Below are 23,648 nucleotides of genomic sequence, written 5' to 3'. Positions count from 1 at the left end.
CTATGATTATAAACCTTAAGCAAATATTTTCCATTCAAACTCGCGGAATATGGGTGGTATTTATTTACATTTCTGTGGAAAACCTTTGAGTAAATCTCTGGCTGAAAATTGCCGGCTAAGTGTTTTTTTTGGCAATTAATAATCGGGATTTAATGGTCCAAAGGTTGAGAATCGATACCAGTAAATGAATTTTTGAGGGGTTTAGTCATTAGTACGTTTCAGATTTCGAGAAAGGAACCGTCGCGGTTTAAGAATTGAAAATTTCAGCGAGTTGCGAAATGTTTTGAAAAGTTCGTTATCACGAGGTAAGTTTTTGGAACTTCGCTCCTAATTCACGAAATCAGCTCAATAACGAAAAATACGACATTCCCATATTAGAATTATTGTTTATGCTTTATCTACCTTTGTAATTGAATAATGCTCCCGAGAACCATGGACGCATTTGACTAATTATAGCGTATCTCAAATGAGACACAGCAGTTGGAAACAGTGATAGAAGTTAACATTAGGTATCTCGTAATTTGGCCGCTAAATTGAACATCAATTTACTGACTTTTTACCACAAGAACAACGCACTGAAATTCAGTACATATTATTCCCGTGTAATCCATAACATCGAAACGTGAGCACGTAAAACTCCATTACTCGAAACTCGTCGGAGGTCCACTAAAACGATGTCCCATCAACTTCGCTGGTCAGTTTGTTGAAAGGATATCGGATGTGAAACGCGGAACTGAATAGTGCTATTTAATTAGATTTTTTATTGACCAATTGGCCGCACATCTGATTAGCTGGAAAGTGATAATATAAGGGCAAAGTTGATTATTTCCCAATTTTCGAAGAGGGACTCCTATTGAGCGAGTAGTGAGGAGGACCCGAAGAGTTCGTTATGTAAGTTTAGATTTAGAGGAGTTAATGGAATTGCAGAGATCGGTTTGGAGGAGTCGAGCAAGGTTAATTGAAAATATGAAATTGTTTTCGAATTATCTATATATTTTCGGGAAAAAGTAAGGCTTCCTCATTCTTAAGTTGCATCTTCGATAATTGTCCGCTACGTCCGAGAAATAAGGACATTTTGAGGCTTCGACCACGGAGATTTGGATGCCATAGTACTCCCTACTTTCCCTGAAATTGGATTATTTCGGTGATTGTAAATAGCTTTTTGCACAGTTTCAAATTCCAATTATACGATAACTAAACGTCAGTTCGTAGATAATATCAAGGTATAACTTTACCGGTTACAGGTAATTCTTCACGTTCAATTATTGCTCGTCATTCTCTCATTGAAATTAAATTATTACAGAACAAATACTGATATCATCAGTGTCAAAAGACGTCCATAATCTGTGTCCAAATTGTTACTGGTTTGGTATTAATATTAGAAAGACTAGGGTGTTGGTGCTAAAACACGTCTAACGTATCATTCCGCGCAGAAAAATCCTTTAGGAAAATTCGTCGCCACCACCCTGTATGTCGGAATAACAAAATCGCAAAATATCGCATTTTAAGATGTTTTTTAAATTCGCGTTTTTAGTGTTTTGGTCGGAATCGTACCAGCCTTCGAATGTCCTACCAACATTCGATGAGGAATTCAATGCGGAAACTCGAAAAACCCGTTTCCGGGCAAAATCAGAAAATTTCCAGCCAAGACCATTGTTTATTTTGCAAAATCAGGGCAATTCTTCCATTTCATGATCTTCAATGAATTAGGTTCAATTTCTGGTTTTTTTCAAGCTGCAGAGCGCGTTTTCTTCGATTTTCAGTTCAGGAATCTCGGGAACTATCAGAGTTAGGAAACTAAAATTTTTGTTTTTTTCAAAAAGATTACTCAATATTTGACAAGAAAATAATTCTGTCTGTTCCTTTTGATCTACCCAGCTGTTATTATTAAACAAACGTAGATAATATCCAAATCAATTTTGAATTCGTATTTTTGAAGTGTCCAAACGGGAAATCGACGACTATCCATTCTAATCATGGAGATATAATCGTGCTAATTATTTCTCGACGCAATTTCATTTTACATCATCTTCAGAAGATGGACCAAATGTGATCTCAACCTTTTAGCACCCCGAAGAGAGCTGCCCTGGAGCCCCGGGATCATTCCCATCACACCGGTACCACTTTATTTCATTATTTCTGCCATTGCAATTTGCATCCAAATTGAGACCTTCATTACCATCGTCCCTGAACCCGACCGATAGTGATATCTGATTGTATCATTTACAATTGAAAACTGCTATATCCACAAGCATAATTAGGTCCCTTGCCAAATTAAATATAGTGCTCGAAAGTTCTTTCATGTCCCGAACAAATTAAATTACCTACAAAGTTAGACCACATGGGATTCGGGACATTACTAAACTATTTGTGACACACGTTATTAAGAGACATTTCCATTCAGGATTATTACCATCGCTTTATCAAGGAACGATCTGAAATGGTTAAGTAAAACTGCAACTAAGCATAACGATAAATTGTAAATCAGTCTATAATGTTTCCTTAATGTGGCAGTTTCCAGAGAATTGCTGGAAATACCTTCGGAACGGGCCATTTTGATCAGGGATTAGCTCCTTCTTCATCTTCATGACCTCAACATGTATGCCTTTCCCTTTGCCGAGAACGTTCCTAAGAATTATTTACTTTTAGCATGGGCTAATAGGCACCCACTCCAACAATGCCAAATCTACACCACATCCTCCAATTTTTGCGCTCCTGGCATTTAGATGAAGACCTCCAAGCTCACATGTCCAGAACCAATACCCCCATCATAACGGTACTTCCTACTGAGATCGTGGTACCACCGGAAAAGAAGCCCATTATAACCTTCGAACAGAAGGCTCCCATGGATAAATCAGAAGAGAAAGCGAAGAACTGCATATCGGAGCTTAAGGAGTTGATGAATCAAAGGAAGGAGGAAATCAGCTTTGTGGAGGCGCAGAATAGGATCAATAAGAGGTTGAGTGAGGGTGACAATAAGGAGGGGGAGAGGAGGAGCACTCAGCAAAGAAAACCAATTTATGTAAGTTAATAAAGTTTGTTTGATTTATGACTTAGTTACTAGCTGTAGATTCGCTCATTTCTCCCAAAAAAAAAATTAATTTCGAAACTTCTCTTGTTATTCCTCAGCAGAGCAGATAGAGTTTTAGTCGCTTTTGCATGTTTTGTATTCTAAGCAAACAGCTCTGAGAGCAGGTTCGTGTTTCCCAATGCTCTTATCGAATTATCATAAAATGATATCAAAATTAATGGAACTTTCATATTATCTGAAAAACGAGTTGTGGAAGTAGTAAACTCGGCAGTGTAGTGTTAGGACTGTTTTTAAGTGCATAGATCTTTTACTATTTTTTTCAGTCGAGTTCAAAAGGTTCACGCTGTTTTGGTCTAGAAACACCAATTTTGTAAAAAGCGAACGATATTTTTCAGGAGTGGTTAATGAGCTCTTTCCGCACTCTGATAAGGATTCGAGGCAGCGCAGATGAGCGCAAATCAATGTTGCCCTCTGACGTCGAAAAGGAACAGGACAAGCAGGCGAATGGGGGATGCGGAGAAGCCGTTTGTTCAATAGCAGCCAGTCCTTACAGGATTCTAAGGGTGAGTAATTGCGGCGAACACAGATGGCGGTAGTTACACCTCGAATGTGAAATTAAGCTGAAACTTCACTAAAAAACCACATACCCGGAACTCGGAGAGAATCGTTTATGTACTTGAAATGGCAGAAACGGTTTGTCTCGCTATTTTCAAGTTGCTGCAAATATGAAGAAAAATCGCTCCAGACGATTGATCGATTATGCTACTTTTTATTGTCTCTGAAAATACGAACCATAATTTATCAATATATGAGGCTCATTTTAAAATCGATGCACTTCTATCCTGCGAAAACACGCTTTCTCACACTATCAATTTCATAATTGAGATATTTTTAACAATAATTGAACTTACAAAATTGGAATTTTAATTAACGAAGAAGTAAACTATGACCTGCGGGAGGTTTCATTCAAATCATTTTTCTGGCACCTATTTTCATACCCCCTTTCCTATTCAAGCTCCTGAATAAACAACCCTGGATCAACCAAACTCAATTTCCTCTGTGGAAATTTCCGGAATAAACTTTGAAAATATATGTTTGCCAGGATGCATGAACATGTTAAAAAGGCTTTATTCGGTAACTTCAATTTATTTATTCAAATACTTGACTTGTCTCGTTGAAATCAAGCCAAATGACATAAACACCTAAAATTTTTTTTGATTAAGTACTGTATTTGGCTTATCACTTGGTACTTCCTCTAAGTAGGTACTTATGAATTTTTCTCACAATGCTTTTCAAATCAAATCAACTCCTTTCGGGTAATGTGAATATTACTTCCTCCTGGAGCCCAGTTCATTCAAATAATATAGCAGATAACATCTGGGAAATTATAATTTAACGTGAGAAAATTTAACTAGAATCGAGGTCATTAAAATTAAATTTGTCGATTTCTGAAGCACACCTGTACCAATAACTCTGTTGCAGAGATTTTAATAAGGAACTTCCTTTTCAATTTCAAGCTCATTGTTGTATTTATATGTTTGAAAAAAAATTAAATGCGTTTTAAGGAAAATGTCGTATGAGAAATTCATTCTAAAAAGAGATTATTTTCTTTATCTAGTTCTATTAAAAAAAAAAAAAAAATTGCACGTTTAAAGCTTTCAAGAATACATAAATCGAAAGTTTTACTGCTTATTAGAGTGTGCAAACACGAGTAGTTCTTATTTAGCTTCCTGTCTTACTACCTTTAACTAAAATACTCATGGAAAGGGCTGATGCATTTTTAAATTTTTATTACAATTTTCCATTATTTTTGAGACCCTATATCTCCGCAAAACTTTAGAGCTTACAATAAAATAAAAAGATTTAAAAGATCGTTTCCTCCAGGAACCAGGGTCGGCCATTTATTTTGAACCAAAGCGATTTTTCCACAATATACAGGGTGAAAAAGAATACACTGCCAAATGAGTATTTCGCACTGCACTGCGTTTAGCAGCTGCCGTAATTTTAGAACTTGGAATATGTAATTACTTTGGTTGATACCTCGGGACGTGTTCACCTGTTCTCGGCTCTTTAGTCTGCAAAGAAATACAGGGTGTTTTCAAAGAGTTGGCGCTTTCTTAGAAATCACCTCGTATCGCTCTAATACAGCGACCGATTTTTATAAAATAAATAGAATCCACAAGTTTGCTATTAAATGCCATTACAAAGAGAATCTTGAAATGAATGCACCCGCGCATAATTACCGGAAAATTGAGCAATTTCTCATTAGATTTTTTACCACCCTTCTACAAACCGTTAGGCTATGTCACTGATTTTACAATCAGTGACCTTTTGGAGTCGATTTACCGGATTAAAATTGGTAGCAATGCTCTCGGAACATAGAGTAACTCTTGCAAAACTCTAAAGTTTTTGAAAACGCCCTGTAATTTTTTCTAAGGACCAAAAATGTGTAGAAATTTCTGAATTTGGCCTAAAAGCATTTTCGAGATACAGGCGCTAAAACATTACGAATCGTTTCGCTGTATCAGTTTTCTCGTTGAGCACTTCAACATGCACCGAAGTAATTTGAAAAAACACCCAACTTCTCCTTATGCAGAACACTGCTGATTCGACAACAAGTTTTCGTTTGATATTTGTTGATCATTTTTTATATAGAGTTTCGATAAAATCCTGCAAACTGCTCGTTCGCCAATAAAACTCTCCTGTATTTCGCTCTCAAGTTAAAATTTTTTTGTCGCGACCCTGTATAAAAGAGGCACCAAGCAGATAAACGAATACAAAAACTTTCTCTATCCTACAGATTCGGCGTGCAAAGTTCAGTTTTGAGCGTTATTGGACTGAAGTTGCGTGTCTCTCCACTTCTTCTTTCAGTCCATGCCGAGTGTTGTCCTGTGTTTCAGGCGTGTTAAATGATCGCTCGAATTTCCAGCGTTCGCGCTTCAAACTTAATAATCGTACACTTTTCTCTTATTTCCTTGTAGGGAATCATTCGGTAATTCGGTTTTTAGCTGAAGTTTAAGAAACATTATTCTATGCCATAGGTGTTTTGTACAACAATCTCCCCTAATTAATCCGCGGAAAAGAGCCTGAATTGAAGTGATGTTCGTAGCAAAACTTGGCTAATTGAGAGTACATTACGAGTATGAACTTCGCGTTCTTCCGTCACCAGTCCTTCTTCAGAATCGGAGGGCATTAACAGTAGATCGCGTTCTCAATCCTAAACTGTTTTGTAATGTTTAGACTATTTGGTTTAGAAATATTACTTTATGTTGTTAAGATTGCATTTAACAATAACTTTTCTATTTTCAAAGATGTCGGTACGCGACGAAGGCTGTTCTCTAGGGCTTTTTCGCGAGTTTTTTTTTTTTATAAAAATAAAATAATTTTCCATAACTGGCAAGTTTTGATATTTATCGACGCAACTTGCATTTTTTAACGGAAGATCCTGTGTATTTTCTCATTCTCGCATTCTGGAAAAAATTAAACATATTTTATGCTGACACTTAGTGCGTGTTTCTTTTACCGTAAGCTTCATATGCCAATTTAAAAATCGAAAATGGTTTTCATGTAAAACGGTCTCTAACTTAAACGATCTTGTCAGAATTAGCGATTCGCCTTCCGTAATTAATAGTGATATTATTAAAATGCAGTATCGGCGTGATTCCTCTTTACAATATCACAAACTTATCCATTTATCACACGTCTATCAGGTACTTAATCAAAATAATTATTAACTGTTAAAAACAAACAATTAATTATCTGCTACCGTTCCCTAGAAGAATGACTGAATTTAGCTCCCATTCGCTGAACGCATTTTTGATATACTTCAATAGTATGTCTCGGATAATTAATGGGGATTTCGGGCTTCTCTCTTAATTCGTGGACAACTTTCATTATTCTTAATTTTAATTCTCGAATGTTATTGCATGGAGTTTCGTAAACTTTACTTTTCGCATAGGCCCAAAAGAAAAACCCAACATCATTAAATTTTAATTTAAAATTAGAATTAAATTTTAGTTTTAATTGAAAACCATCTAAGTTAGAGACTACTTGCATAATGCGAAAACTATTTTCAATTTTCAAATCATCATACCGAGCTAATGGTAAGAGATGGACGTACTAAATGTTATATGAAATATGTTTGAAATTTTTCCATGAATACGGAAATGAGGAGATATACAAGACGTTCCGTTTAAGAGAATCCAAGTTACGTCGATGAGTATCAAAACTTGAAATTTGCGGACAATTACCGTGTATTTGTTTAAAAAAACTCATGAAGCCCTAGAGAACAGCCTTCGACGCGTATCAATATGTTTAACGACGAAAAGGTTGTTGCAAAGTGAAACATTTTCACTATAAAGTGACCACACCGTACGTCCGAAGAGCTTTTGCTAAAGCTTATATCTTATCAACTTCACCATTGTCATATTTCTTTGGCAGTTTAATTGGTTAGTTAATTAAAAAGAAATTCCTATTAGGTTTTGAATTAGGTAGTTTCCAATTTCCTTCTGCAGGATTTATCATTTATTTTACGTTTCAAATTAAAATAGATGTTATAGACGCAAAATTATTCCCGTTTGTAGGCACGAGGCAGTAGTAGCCGTCCTACACCATATTTTCTGCCTTTATGAACTCAGATAAATATTTATTTAGTAGATCCAACATCTTTTTAGTTACATTGAGCACTTGTTGAACTGTTTCAGCAAGTTGATATAACAACCGTTAGAGTAAACAAACTTGAAAAAATTGCCTCGTGACTGATTGTTTCCTTTACACCCTCAAAAGTCGTGCCTGATTCACCAACGCGTTTCACCGATTATACAACAAACTGTCCTAAACTAATCAGCATTTAATGATTATAATTTACGTTATTTTAGGGTGGATACGTACATTTACTAATTGCTTTATGATTACGTTATTACGTAAATACTATTCCCCGAATTCGGTTATCCGGCTTGGAAACTCAGCGAATTATTTTAAAGTTAAGGCCACGACACTATGTTCCAGCGCTTCCAAGACTGGTCAGATGCACCGCTCCCAAAGAAGTGAACAAATTCACCGGTTATTTTACGTGAATGAAAGCAGGCACGAAAGCTTCAACAGCCCTGAAATGATTATTCCATTTCCCTCCAGCAGGGCTATAAAATTTTCCGAAAATAGTTTAGATTTCTGGCGAATGTCTCGATTTTTCTAGGTGACCACATCCACCTGCCTAGGTGAGATTTCCAAGCAAATGCATAGATTAAACTTGCCTCTCAAAAGGCCGAATTTCTAAACTTAGTTAAGAAAGACGTTTCTGCAAAGAATTCATTAGGGCCGATAACAGAAGCAATATTGGTGGGGTTTCCCATGCAAATTGATGTTAGGTCGGTAGCTAGAAATGAGTCGATTAATATTTATTATTAATAGACGGCTGCTAAGGTTTTCGGTGCGATAATCTCTTTTTTAGTTATTAAAGAAACATCTTACCTTGGTCTTTAAATATTATCCTACGTTAGACCTAATCTTTAACTCACATTTGATGTAGGCACCTTCTTTTCAAGTTAAGAAATTCCCGAAAGGGACTATATTGAAAACTAGCTGCTTTTTAAAGATTTTTTAAACACTTAAACTCCGTTTAAAGCGTTGTTTTCCAAATTAATTTAAACACTGCTTAAAACCGTGCATCAAAATTTTTTCCCATTAAAACACTTAATTAGAGAGTACTGGAACGGGGGCTGATCAATGTGAAATAAGGCAATATGACAATTATCCAATTGGTAAATTACAGCAGGAACGTTTGACGAAGATGGACAAGTCATATTGAATTTTCTCGGACATTTTTTATTGCACCGTCAACTCTGATAGGGATAGACCGAATCAAATGGACAGCTTATCTTAAATGATTATTGAATTTTTATCTCAACATCTGATAGGAAACTAGGGCGCCGGATCATTTCCATGAATATTCTTGTAATTCTGTCGCAAAGCCTTCGTGCAACCAAGGATTCCCCTGATACCTGATAATAACACTTTTTTTTTTTTGGGAAGAAAAACGATTATTTGTTGTTTTATATGATGGATATCATTATATAGCGGGCAAATAAATTAAATTGTCCAGTCATTTCAGTTCGTTGATATTGTATTCATTTCACACTACTTAGGTTCGAAACGTTTCCAGTCGTTTATCAACGCTCTTAGAAGTTGATAAAACACTTTCGGTGCCAGCTTTCGCGTTCCCTCTCTACCAAATCGTGTTTGAAAGCTAAAAATAAAATTCTAAATAACGACAGAAAACCCTATTTACAAATTTCCCTTTATTCCGTCGAGAACACAAAGATTCTAGCTACTTTGAGGTGTCGTGTTATATGCACGATGCAAATCTTACTGGAGGTAATAGATCTCTTTTTACCAAACTTATTCGCTCTCTGCAAACATGCTTCAATTGTACTTCCAATTTTCTCCCCAAATACAGAGAGCGCTCTATTTCCCCCACATCCTTTTACTCATTAAAAGCGACAGGCTGGAAATTTATCCAGATAAATCTTAGACCTCTAGGATTTACTTGGATTTTGTATATTAACACCTCTTAGTAGGTAGAAGATGTACCGCCCTATGTTAACGTATAACACAACCCAATTTATCATCATTAAATCTAAACTACCTAAAATGATTCCCCGCACGAACTAACTTCAAAAATCTCGATTAGTTCTTTGAACGAGTTTTTTGACTACAAAACTTTTGAAAAAAAATCTCAATCTGGTTTACATACCACGAAGAACCATGTCAGTTCATGGCTCCATCAAAGTGTACAAACAATGGGCGAAGGTGTTTCTTTATTCGAAGAAACCTTCTGTCGAAGAGATCCAGAACATGATGTCGGTAAGTCATTCAGTCCAAGGTTTCATATATTTTCAAATGTTTGTTCATCGGTAAATCTTAACAATTATTTCCAAGCGTTTCTGCGTCTTTCCCGGTTTCAGCTGCAGCTACACGATCAAACGCTTATTCTCAAACTTACAATAGGAAAGTTGTAGGTACGCAAAGGAGCGAGAATCAAGATTTTCCGATATTTTCCCTTGGTTTCTCTTGCTCCGCATATTTTGTTCATTCTAAAATTTTTCACAGGTTTTCTACGTCATCATTTTTCTATTCTAAAATTACCTCTTCGTGTGCTCATTCTCGAATTAGAAATTGACGATTTATAGACTGCCGAAGGGCCCAATAAAATATATAAAAAATCATTAAATCAATCATAAGTACTGCACGAATAACGATATTAAAAATGCTTAAAATCCGTGCATTAATGATTAATAAATTACTAAATTGAATCATCCAAAAAAGCTAACACGTGCTCGTAAACTCGTTATTTATCACTTTTCGATCCTTGATGCTCGCGATCGGTTTCCTGGTCAAATTAACCTGAACATGTGGGAGGGCGCATGTGAATTGGGTCAAAACTTTGACCTTTGAAAATGAATTTTTGTTTGAACTTTTTGCGGAAACTACTCGGACGAGAAATTCCCTTTTCCAGCAGGATTCAAAAATATGATAATATTCAGGATTTCAAACTGAAGTCCGGAATTAAATGACTGAATGAATGAAAAACCATAATTCCGGAGTTAAAAATGCAAAACTTTTATTAATCTGCTGTCCCAACTGAGTTCCCATTAGCTGTCCTGTATCAGCTACGTTTCTATCATTTTAATTATCAAACACGCAATAAATTAAGAAACAAAAATCTTCTTAATATTACCATTTTAAACAACTTTTAATGGTTATTAAACTGCCGTATATCGAATTTCAACACACAATCCCTTCATCAATTAAAAAAAAAAGAAAGTTTACAGGCTCGCCAGTCATTATTCCAACTTTTAACAAGCGTTCCCGATTTATTAAACTGAACTTCGCTGTTACACAACAGAATTAATCTGAAGATTAATTCTTTAGGGCCAAATTATTAATGTGCCGATAACTCTAACTGATGGCTAATCTCCACAGAAACGTCGGAATAGAGCTTCGGTATTAGTCAGACCTTAGCTTCGACGCGTGCCAGCTTGACACTAAAGTTAACGGCACATGAATGATATAAACGTTAATAAGTGTGACTCTTAATGGTGGCCCCATGGCGATATTAATTTGGCTTCCAGGCCGCAGAAAGCGGAAATCTGGATATGTTCCAGAAGCTCTACGTGCAGGATCCATCTCGTCTATCCATTCGGGACCCGAGGGGGAGGACTGTCGCCCATCAGGCTGCCGTGAGGAATAAAATCAACATTTTATCGTTTATTACTCAACAGGGAGGAGGTAAGACATCGGTCATTTTTAATTATGTTAAGTAAGTGTACGTTTATTAAATGGTATCTGTTAATTCGAACTTGCAGATGTTATTGATGCATCTCAATCCTTCACCACATACACTTGCAGATGGAGGTACGGATAAACCCAAATATCGATAATAACAATTGTCTCCTTCATCTAGACAAATAACGAATCCGCAATTATTATCGCTAATTTAATATAAATATTTGTTTATTATCTCACCTAATATGGTATAACAAGTATCGCAGCAGGCACAAAATGCTCTTCTTTTCACCTGGTTCTCTGCACATTTCAGATCGGTGCGACATTTAACCACATCGCAGAAATCTGGTAGGCACACGATGGCCAAAACCATTTGAAAAGCACCAACAAACAAGACAAAATGCAATATGTTGACCATTTTATGACTGTAATTCGACTGACGGATAACTCTAACGTGATATTTGTGCTTTAGGTTCAGCTGATTATCGCTATTTACAAGTTAAAGTGGTAATTGCCTGAGGCGAGAGATTCCGATGTTTGATGACCTCAGTCGGTTATGTTTTTGCCCACTACATTTCGTCAATTAGTATGTGCAATAAACAGGCTTACCTCAAAAATCATAAGTAAATGTGGTTAAAGTCACTAAAATCAGGAAACAGCTTCGAGAATGTGAAGAGCTTTCCCCCCAAAGCTTGATCGTAGCAAAATGTAACTTTTGTTGCGTAAGTAAGTCGGTCCCTGTCCACTCAATATTCTCTATTAATAACTGAGATATTGAACAATAATTGAAAAACTAAATTTATGTAAGCAGAACAAATCTTTATGGGTTCGACTGCCTGTTGGTCATTTTAGGGTTGATTACGTTGAGTTAAAACTCTATTGAAACGATGTTTGAGTGAAATTGGGACAGAGAGGCAGTCGCTTTAAAGAAATATCAGTTATGGAGAAAACTTAATGTATTGTTCAGTCTCGCAGTTTCCATGGAAGTTCTCTTCCATGCAGAGCACGTTAATCCAGTGGCCCTCAATGATTTTTTTCCGGGATCACGAAATGTTTCGAGTAACAATCTGAAGTAACCCGAACGACCTCTGAGCCTATATTACGTTTTCTTAAATAATTCGCAGTAGTACGGGACTAATCCCAGAAGTACTAGACTTAACACTTAAAGACGAGAACATTTGAAAAATTTTACATTACTTCTCAACATCGTCTCCTCTGAGATTGACCCACTTTTCCCTGCGATGTGCTATGGCCTCTGCACCCTGTTCGCAGTATGAAGTTTCCAACGTTTCAAAATAGGTATCAATCTCGGACGCCACTGCTCCGTTTTTGAGAAGTTTCTCTCCAAATTTGAAAACAGAAAATAATCTGAGGGAGCTAAATCTGGCGAATAAGGTGGGTGAGGAAAACGTTGGAAACCAAGTTGATTGATTTTGGCTATCGTGACGACGGAAGTGTGAACTGGCGCGTTGTCTTGATGAAACAATACTTTCTTTTCCGCCAAATTCGCTCGCTTTTTCTTAATATCTTCGCTCAAAAGCTGCAATAAATTTCTATAATATTCTGTGTTTATTGTTTTTCCTCCAGAGAGATAATCAATAAAAGTTATGCCACATGCATCCCAATAAAATTGACTCCGTCACCTTCACTGCGGAAGGAACGATTTTCAGCTCCTTTGGAGCCAAATCTTCCCTTTAGGTCCGTCTTTTTGACTGCTCTTTCATGTCAGGTGTGAAATAATAAACCCGTGTTTCATTCATAGTTATGAATCAGCGCATAAAGCGGGCTTTATTGCAACGAAACTTTACCGAACGCCCCTTTGAAACATCCTCACGGCGTTATTTTTGTTCATCTTGCGGACAGCCTTTGCCATGTCCAATTTTTCGGTCTAAGTGCGATTTCTAGTCCGTTTTGCAATGCCTATTTTCCAGTACAGTTTTGTAGATTTTTGCCGTAATTTCTGGAGTGGATGGACCACTGTGAAATTCGTGTTGGCAGATGGTACTACCACGATTATACTCTGCCACCCTATATTTTACAATTATTAACGAAGGACCAGATTCCTCCAGAGTAGAATCTAATTCCCCTTTGATGTTGAACGAACTAAGGCGTTGCGAATGAAAATTTTGAATAACGTATTGATGATAAATTTGTTACATTTTCACAAAATTTCCAAAAGCGTTCATTAAAACGGTGCAAAACCATATAGCACTTTAAACGGAAGCTTTTAAGGGTTAGTTCTTTGTAAATTAGGCTAATAAAAAAAAAGGGTTATCCTCGTATAAGTAGCCTGAGCTCGCCTGATTTCATTTCTAAGAGTAATCTGAAGTAACATGAGTAATGTTAATATTGACGTGACTTTTTTTAGTAACCTTTAAAGTCCGACAGAAAATATCACGAAAATATTTTGATAACATTTTGAAAATCGTAAAGTCTAGAGTATCACGTACCACGATGTTTTTAGTGCTAAAGACAAGTTTTTTCCAGATTTGAATGCTCAAGACAATGCTGGAAACACACCTCTGCATGTAGCTGTTGAATCTGAGGCGTTGGAAGCTATAGATTTTTTATTAGCACTGTAAGTATTTAGGAATAAGAAAGATTTTGGGCAGATTTTAACCATAATCTGTTCGCATTAGATGCCAGTTATCTAGAAAATTAATACTAACAAACTGTCCCGGACATTTGAAATTTAGTCATGACATCGAAATGGCAATAATATATCTACTATATACATGTCAGGACGAACTTTTCTCGCAAATTTCTCACCAGAGGAGATGAAACGCAGCATGTTTAGAACTTTTCCGGAAACTTAGAGCACAGTAGATAAATTCCCTTATAAGGAAACACCACTTTTGTCAACTCTTGTGGGAATTTTAAGCATCTTTTTCGATATTTGAAGGAGTAACTCAGTTTTTTGTCACACAAAGGAGTTCGAATTATGATAAACTTTTTCTATTCTAACTATGTCCAGTAAAAAACCGTTGCTGGACGTGAGCAAACAACTGTTATTTACATACGCCATATGTTGTTACCAATTAAACTTTTTAGAACTACAAAAATTGTTTAATTCAATGAAATCTTCCAGTGGTGTTAAGTCCAACATTCTTAATGAGAAAAAGCGAGCGGCCATTCACATGGCCACTGAGCTCAACAAAATCTCCGTATTACAAACAATGGTCAAATATAAGGGTAAAATTGACATCCAGCAAGGGGGAGAACACGGACGAACTGCCCTTCATATAGCTGCAATTTACGACCATGACGAATGTGCCAGATTTCTGGCAAGTTTCCTTTTCTAGCAAATTTTATCAAAAATCGATAAATAAAATTTTCAGATTTCTGATTTCGGCGCCTGCCCCAGAAAGCCCTGCAATAATGGCTACTATCCAATTCACGAGGCAGCTAAAAATGCCTCCTCCAAGACCATGGAGGTGTTTCTAGCTTGGGGAGAATCTTTAGGCTGCACTAGAGAGGAAATGATTTCGTTTTATGATGCAGAAGGCAATGTGCCTCTGCATTCAGCTGTGCACGGAGGGGACATTAGGGCAGTCGAATTATGTATTAGGTTAGGATTACTCCAAAATTCCTCATTAAACTTATTTTTAATACGCATGCTTAAGGTCTGGAGCAAAAATCTCAACTCAACAACATGATCTCTCAACTCCAGTACATCTCGCATGTGCTCAAGGTAAATCCCACAATTACCTCGCCTATAGGTGAAAATTGGACATGAATTTTTTTATTCATACAGGCGCAATAGAAATCGTGAAAATAATGTTCCAAATGCAACCCGAAGAGAAAACGGCTTGTTTGGTTTCCTGCGACGTCCAAAAGATGACGCCACTGCACTGCGCCGCCATGTTTGACCACCCTGAAATAGTTGAATATCTCATAAAAGAAGGCGCTGATTGCAACCCCATAGACAAGGAACGGAGGTCTCCTTTGCTCTTGGCTGCCTTGAGGGGAGGATGGAAAACGGTGAGTTAATAAAGAATGTTGAGGACGGCCAACGGGAGGTTGCCATCAATTCGCAGTCCAGTGAGAGCATTTCGTCGTGTGTTAAATTCCAGAAAGCCCTTACATGTTGAATCGCTTGAGCTGAATTTAAATTTCAGTTTAATTTTTGTTTCTTAAATGGGAAATTGCCCTAACCAGAAAGAATTTTTGTATTTTATATACTCGTGTTTTAGTATTTCTTAAGTTATCGATAGAGGTAATAAACCAAGTTCCACGTATTTTATATCCCGCACGTTTAAGCCTGTGATAAATTGACAAAAGATTGAATGTAGTGTTTACAAACCATGAAAAAATGTACATGAAAATTTATGTCATAATAAAATTTAGTCCATAAAATTAAGAATTAGACATACTAGTAACGCAACAAATCTCGGGTAGCAAAATAATTTATCGATCATTTTCAACCAGCTAGGATAACTTTATCTCTAAGAATAAGAAGATAAATATTCTTTTGAAATTCGACATTTTTGTCTTCCTAATTTGCTGTAGTAAACTTGCATGAGCGAAGTTTTCAAACTTCATCAGAGAGTCCTTTCAGTTGCAGGATACTCATTTAGCAACGATTAAAAGAATTTTTAAAAGTATTATTAAAATAGAACAGTATCGAGCCGATGGAGGACGGGAGCTTTACAACACGAGGTGTTTTTTTTTGTTATGAAGGTTCATACCCTGATCCGTCTTGGAGCCGACATTAACATCAAAGATATCAACAAGAGAAATGTGCTGCATCTGGTGGTCATGAATGGAGGCCAATTGGAACGATTTGGCGAAGAAGTCAGCAATGTGAGTAGAATTGCGACGAATACGAGCGAATCACAAGAGTTATCTCACTTTAACGGGCAATCGCTTTTGAACTTTCAGAATATAATTTGCACTCATACTCACAGTTCGAAGGGCAAAATATTACCAAAAAGTAACATTCGATTAACGTCACAATTCCATCTTTCGATCGTAGCTACTTTGCTCATCAGTCACCATAAAACAACTGTACGAAGGAATTAATGACATAATGGAACTTTAGGCGAAATCCAAAGAGAGCCTTCTCCAACTTCTAAACGAAAAAGACCTCACCGGATGCTCTCCTCTCCATTACGCAAGTCGGGAGGGTCACATTCGCAGCTTGGAGAACCTGATTCGGCTGGGTGCAGTTATCAACCTGAAAAATAACAACAACGAAAGCCCACTTCATTTTGCGGCCAGGTAAATTTACTTTCATGAAATAAAATCTCTGAGGTATCGTCTTCCACGTGTCTCTAAATAGAGAAGAGTTGTTAGTTAAATTGAATTTGTCCCATTGGAAAATCCGAATAACCATGCAACAATCTAGTAATATACCTAAAATGCGTGTTTCGCTTAAGATATGGCCGATACAACACCGTAAGGCAGCTGCTTGATTCAGAGAAAGGAAACTTTATTATCAACGAAAGTGATGGGGAAGGGATGACCCCCCTACACATTGCATCTCAGCAGGTAAAACACTAGTTAAGACTAACTCTAAACCTGGTAGAACCTGTTCTTAAGGCAATTTATAAAATTTAAACTTGCCGTTTTTTTGACTTTAGGGCCATACCCGGGTAGTCCAGCTCCTCCTCAACCGAGGTGCCCTTTTACACCGAGACCATGATGGCCGTAATCCACTCCATCTTGCTGCAATGAACGGATACACCCAAACGATTGAGCTATTATTGTCGGTGCACTCTCACTTATTAGATCAAACTGACAAAGACGGAGTAAGCTCGTTAACCATCAAGCTCCATGTCTTTCTATTTGCCCTATTTTAGAACACGGCCCTGCATTTAGCAACCATGGAGAATCAGCCTAATGTCATAGCCCAGCTATTATCCATGAAGTGTAAACTTCTTTATAACCAAGCGGAAATGAGTGCTATGGATTACGCTATTTATTACAAGTATTTGGAGGCTGCCTTAGCCATGGTTACGCACGAGGATAGGTAAGATTACGTGGGTTTTTATGGGGATAAAGTTAAGCGTTTGTGCGTATTATTTTATACACGAATCTAGGCACGCTCCTGTATATTCGCGATGTTTGTCAATTTATTAGTATGACGTTCTTCCTTGTCCGCACGTGGGGACGGTCCTCATATGGTTTTTTGCAGACAAAGCTGCTCAGAAGTTAGGGTGCCCCGGTACCACCTCTTTTCCGATACGTGTCCGTCTCGATAAAGTTGATTTTGATAAATTAACTGTATTATGAGGTTCGTAAATGGTTCTAAGTGATAATTTATGAATCGCTCTCCATCTTGACCCTCAAATTTTGTAAATTTCCACTTGATTGATATCTTTATATTACTATTCCTCAGACATGTTTTTGATTGCCACGTTCGATGTTGGCAGCAACGGAGCTTTGTGTGCTTTTTTTGTATATCCTAAATTCCGTGTTCAAAGACTTCCAATGAACCTTCCTTAGCGTCTTTTGACGTTTAATTAGGTCGCAGTTTACGTGCAAAATGCTGTTTTCTGGAATATAATTAATACTTTCAAACGCGAAAACCTTATTCTTAAAATGCAAGCTAAGAAGCAGGTTTCCTTAGTTAATGTCCATGCTCAATTTTCCCCAAGAGACTGACTTAGTGTTTGTTTGTTTCAAGTTCCAATGACCTTTCCAATCTAATTTAACCGCTCTAATTCTCTAAACCAAAACTTTGATCCGTTATATGGAAGTGCTTATTCCATCTTAGCTGCTAAATGAGTTTCGAATTTATTTAACAACTAAACGAAAACGTAAAAAGAATTAAATTATTTTAATACATGGAATAAAAGAATTTTATTATTAAAACACTTCTGCTTTCGGTCACCTTAACAAGCGGCATGCAAAGCGTTAGTTATGAGCTCTTAATAAAAATAAAGAATAATCGTCGTATTTTCTCAGATAAAAGCCTTAAGTATTTGACTTAAGTTCACCCTGTCTGAACCTCGTTTAGGAGGTCTATGCCACTACACGGAGTGCGCTTTCGGGATCTATATGGGAAATTACAACTTCAATGTATTTTTGAAGTTGGTGTTTTTGTGTTGTGGAGAAAACTGATATTAAAAAAACCAAGCAAACAATCAAAATAAACATTAAGCAATTTCATCGTGTTGCTGCGTAAGTAACAGGTGAGCTGATGCACCTGTTACTTACGCAGCATTAAGTAGTTTTTAGTCTTTTCGATTTGCGCAAAAGGTATTAACTTTTGATACTCACCATGCATACCGTATTGGTTTATTTTTTCTACCAATGCAATAGTGCAAAAACAGTTGCAATATTGTTACTTGAAAAATGCGATTTTTGAAACGTTAAAATTCCAACTTTAAATTATTTATTTCAAAAACTTTTTGATAATTGAAAAAACGCGTTTTAATTCTTTAGTTGTTTATAAAAATTTGTTAATATTCCAATAATTTAAAATTTATTTCATCAACGTACATATATCAAATAGTTCGGTAGATAATTGAGTTTTACTGAAGCTACACAAGTCTCAGAAAAACCGTAAATTCAAAATAAATAAAAAAACAATTGAGAGTCGGTGCTGTATTGTAATTTCAAACTTTTATTTTCGTTAAAAAAAAAAAACATTTTCATTAGAAAAAACCGCCATGCTTCATGTAAAAAAAATAAATAAGGGTGAGCTTACGGTGTAATCGGAAGCGACATCAGGTTAAAAATATTTTTATAATGTCAGGTTTTTCCCACAGAGCAAAAATACAAACATGAAAAATACATTAAACTTGTAACTTTCCATATATATAAATATTGCGTCAGCTCCCAAAGCCGAACCCCGTATATCCCTGAAGAGTATTTGTAAAGTCGTATATAATGAGCTTCGGAAAAACGTGAGCGCCTAATGAAGAACGTGAGGAAATCTGTCGGCCTCATTTTAAGCCACCCTGCATAAATTCCATCGTCAATTGTCTAAAAAGGCTTTTCTGGTGTTTTAGGGCGGAAGAAATTTTGGCCATGAAGTCGCAGAAGAACCCCAGCGTCTCTCTCGCCCTTATAGCCTCAATGCCAAGGGTCTTCGAGTCTGTTCAAGATAAATGTATCATTAAGGCTAACTGCAAGAAGGACTCCAAGCTCTTTTCGGCAAGTCGCTTTGATCATGATATGGTATCGTAAAAATTCTTAGAAGGTCAAGTGAAAAAAAAATTCAAGTCGCATAAAATTACCTCTCTTTAACCATTTGTTGAGATATTTGCATAAAGTTATTCTTCACTCTTCATACGCGTCTGTCTAGGCAATAGATGAGAGGACTGAAATTTACGATTTGCCTTACATGCATGTCAGCGAATTATATATAAATTGCTCTTGACATTTTCCAGATAAACTATAATTTCACTTGTCTGCAATGCAGAACCGTTACTGAGGAGATTGATGAGAAGACCGGGGAGAAAATAATCTTAAACGAGCCAACACCCCTTCCAGCTTTAAACGTATGAAAAATTCCATCTTTATTCATTTTTTATGTAGCGTGCGGCTGTAAATTGACCCCCCCCCCCTCCCATAAACCTTTTTTTGAAATTACAAAAGCAGCATTAAATAAGGCGAAAAATGCGATCTTTCGGCGTGTTTTTATTTTTTTTTTAAATGTTGATTACGTCACCTGTAGCGCAAAATGCTTGATATTTAAAAAAATTCAACTTGGATCGACTGACACCTCAAAGTAAAGGTCTTTCAAAGTTACATTAAACGGTGAAGTGCGATTCAACATCTACCGATTGCTTTTTGAAAAAAAAACAGCTATAAATTGATTTGAAAAAATACCGTATAAACTGAGTTAAATAGCACGAAAACAATGAAAAAAATTGTTTGTTGATGGGAAATTAGTCGGTCTTTGATTAAAAAAAAATATAAATAATTGTTGTGAGTGCAATGCCTAAAACAAACCAATTTGCCATCAACCAACAAGTTTTTTCATGTTTTACGTGCATTTAACTGAATTCGTATTGTTTTTTTTTGCCAAATTTATACCTGTTTTTCCCAAAAATTAATCAGTAGATTTTGAATCACAATACATCGTCGAATGTAGTCTTGAAAGATGTTTAATTTGAGGTTTCGCTTGATATGTTTCAATTCTAAAAAAACGACCATTTTGCGCTACCGTTGTTAACAATACTTAAAAAAATACACAAACGTCGAAAAATAGTGTTTTTTGTCCTATTTAATGCTGCTTTTGAATTTTCAAAATACAATAATTTCTCGAAAGGTTATCGGAGCGCGAGAGACAATTTACAGCCGCACGGTATGTTTTTACATTCATGATCCATCGCATTAGGCAATGGTAGCCCATGGTCGCGTGGAACTACTAGCCCACCCGTTAAGCCAGAAATACCTACAGATGAAATGGAACACCTACGGCAAATACTTCCACCTGACGAATTTGCTGTTTTACTGCCTATTTTTAGGGTCAATTACGTGCTTCTCTTCGCAGTTAATGGAACACGAGAATGCGTTAAATTTCAGTTACATCTATTCCAGTAACATGAGCACTGAGCAGGTATGCTTAGGAATAGCTAGAACCGCCAAGAAAACTTTTCTTTTAGAAATTCTCAGAAAGAAAATCCGAGATTCTCAACGTCCATGCCGACTATTCAATGTACATTTGTGCAATGGTGATACTGGTTTTCGTAGTCGTGAATGCAGCCAGGGAGATTACCCAGATGATCCAACAAAAGCACCTCTATTTCTTGAACCCCACAAACCTGATCACTTGGTGCTTGTATGGATCCACCATTATCATGGTCAGTAAAAATATTCTTGGTCAGTGCTGTTTTTAACGAAACTAACTTGCTAGATCCTTCCAATATTCGGAGACAAAATCTACGACATCCAGTTCTCGTTCGCATCTTTAGTGGTGTTTCTCAGCTGGTTCAACTTGCTGCTTCTCTTGCAGAGATTCGACCAAGTGGGTATTTACGTGGTTATGTTCTTGGAAATCCTGCAAACATTGATCAAAGTGCTAATGGTCTTCTCAATCCTCATCATAGCCTTCGGACTTGCCTTTTACATCCTACTTTCCAGAGTAATAAGTAAATCTCCAATCAGCAATCCCCGATCTAATACGTTTGTTTCTAGGGAGATCATTTGTCTTTTAAAACCATCCCTATGGCCATGATACGCACGTTTTCCATGATGTTGGGAGAAATCGACTTTATCGGTTCCTACGTCAAGCCCTTTTACTTAAGCAGTAAAGAAGAGAACACTTTTCTGCCTTTCCCGATACCTGCTTTCTTGATTCTGAGTCTCTTCATGGTTTTGATGCCGATTTTACTCATGAACCTTCTCATCGGTCTGGCAGTTGGAGACATTGAGAGTGTGAGGAGAAACGCTCAGTTGAAGCGTTTAGCCATGCAAGTGAGTCGATGTTTTTGAGGTGCTGGGTAACACGTTACTCAAGATAAATATGTAAAAATAAGAAACACATAGTTAAATACGCAAACAAGTTTATTCAAGCTCTTCCCAATTAAACTCTGATATTTTTCTTCTTTGGATTTATTTCAGGTGGTGTTGCATACCGAACTAGAAAGAAAGCTACCTAGAAGATGGGTAGATAAAGTAGACAAATCTGAGATCACCGAGTATCCAAATGAATGTAAAACCAAGAAAGGAGTGATGGATTTCATCATGAAGAAATGGTTTGGAAGTCCTTTCTCTGAGGAGAGTAAGTTGCATTTTCTCTAGAGATATAGTGTCGTTGTAGATTAAGTAGATTTAATTTAAGTGATGTTTTGATGAGTAGATGCACGCTCCACTTGTTTTCTAGGCATGGTGAAGAAATTTTTCATGCGTAGATGGAGGCACTATGGTAGGCTATTACTTGTCCCTTAGTAAATGAGTCATTCGCACTTTTCGCTTCAATAACTCACCCCTAACCCTTAACCAAACGCGGGATAATTTATGATTGAAATTACGAAAATAAGGAATGTTAACAATTTTTTCAATCTTCAGGTGACATTGTCATGGAAAACTCCGAAGACTATGTCATGAACGAGCTGGCAAAGACGAAATCCAAATTGAGACAAATCTCCCAGGCGTTAGAGACGCAGAATCAGTTCTTGAGATTAATTGTACAGGTAACTTTTATTACGATTGAGCTTATTTTCGTGGTCTGGAAGGGCACTTACATTGCAGAAAATGGAAATTAAATCAGAGGCTGATGACATAGACGAGGGGGTCCCATTGAAAGGAGACGTTCAAGGACACTCGAGCAAATGGTCCTCTCCCAAGATTCGCAAGAAAGTTAAATCTGTACTTAGTTTCACCAATAGGGCTAATAGTAGTTAGGTTAAAGATTTTTATTCATTCAGTTATATCAATTATTGTTTAAATTTTTGATATTTTCACTTATTTCACCTTCACCAGTTTTTCCGAATGATCCACAGTTTGGTAGAGTTCAGTTCTACTTATTAGTGGATTGAGAGTGCAATAGGTCCAAAATTGTTAAGGCGTGTAGAGTACAGTTAAGAAAATAAGATTTTTCTGCACGGAAGGGAATGATGGTGTTGAATAATGTTCGAGTCTAACACCACAATGTCCCATAAGCGAAAATTCGATTAATCAATTGAACATTATGAAAGGTTGGTAATATAACTGCTATTCGGATAGAAACTTAACATAAACCCTACGCATGTTGATATAGTAAGATATGTGTCATTAGAATAACGAAAGTATTGATATAATCACTCTAGTATAGTAGTATGAACCACCCCCAAAGGCTGCCTATCTCATGAAATACGTGAGAATTTTTATTTATATATTTTTATATTTTGTATTTTTTATTTCGTTTTTGTTTTATATTAAAGACTTATTGGATATTCTAGAAAGTTTGCAACAACTAATTTTAACACAGTAGAGTTGTGTTGATACAGACATGCCGATACCCTTTTAGGAAGATAAAAAAATTCCGAAATGTTATTTCCTAACTGATGTTTGTCCAAACTAATTTCTTTCTATTGTTTTTGAGGGTCTTCTCTATACTTAAATTGTTGATATGATTATTTCCTATTAGGTACTTTTTGAGTCACGTTTCATTTTCAATAGAAAAAGTGATTTCGTACATATTCTACCTCCTCAACTTACAGAAAAGCTGTGTTTAAACACTATTTTGTGTACCAATGAAAAATAAAACTCCATTCAATTGAATATTGCTGCTTTTTCTTAGATCAAGAACAGACGCGCAAACTTTCGTCAAATAGAAATAATTTCAGCTATTCAAAAAGTTTTCACCAAAAATCGTCCAGACTAATACTACAATCTATGAATGTCCAAATTGACACTGACGCAACAGTATATGCGCCGAAGGGTATTTATTAGTCTG

General features: G+C 36.5%; 1 protein-coding gene and 1 long non-coding RNA gene across 3 annotated transcripts; one reads left to right on the top strand and one right to left on the bottom strand.

Moving 5' to 3' along the window:
- Nucleotides 1-198: 198 nt before the first annotated feature.
- Nucleotides 199-23,473, top strand: TrpA1 (Transient receptor potential cation channel A1). 2 transcript variants are annotated; one of them, XM_066295056.1, is made up of 24 exons: nt 199-305; nt 2,650-3,022; nt 3,427-3,594; nt 11,161-11,317; nt 13,802-13,892; nt 14,403-14,598; nt 14,653-14,882; nt 14,938-15,005; nt 15,069-15,295; nt 15,995-16,117; nt 16,356-16,534; nt 16,693-16,804; nt 16,897-17,064; nt 17,116-17,285; nt 19,273-19,417; nt 19,654-19,764; nt 20,607-20,828; nt 20,875-21,072; nt 21,126-21,353; nt 21,407-21,685; nt 21,833-21,992; nt 22,095-22,136; nt 22,280-22,404; nt 22,463-23,473. In XM_066295056.1, exons 2-24 carry the CDS (start codon nt 2,678-2,680, stop codon nt 22,613-22,615), a joined length of 3,897 nt encoding a protein of 1,298 aa, XP_066151153.1. In that variant the 5' UTR covers nt 199-305; nt 2,650-2,677; the 3' UTR covers nt 22,616-23,473. The 2 variants fall into 2 exon arrangements, with proteins under 2 accessions (XP_066151153.1, XP_066151154.1); XM_066295057.1 differs by lacking the exon at nt 22,095-22,136 and having other exon boundaries at nt 200-305.
- Nucleotides 11,277-12,503, bottom strand: LOC136346162 (uncharacterized). Its single transcript, XR_010733260.1, has 2 exons — nt 11,555-12,503; nt 11,277-11,488 (listed from the first exon to the last, which is right to left on the bottom strand). It is a non-coding gene; the product is annotated as an uncharacterized lncRNA (long non-coding RNA).
- Nucleotides 23,474-23,648: the final 175 nt, after the last annotated feature.

This window comes from Euwallacea fornicatus, chromosome 22, assembly GCF_040115645.1.
Source record: "Euwallacea fornicatus isolate EFF26 chromosome 22, ASM4011564v1, whole genome shotgun sequence".
Classification (NCBI taxonomy): Eukaryota; Metazoa; Arthropoda; class Insecta; order Coleoptera; family Curculionidae; genus Euwallacea; species Euwallacea fornicatus.
Note: the sequence above shows the minus strand (reverse complement) of the source record. Positions and strands in the feature narration are given on the sequence as shown.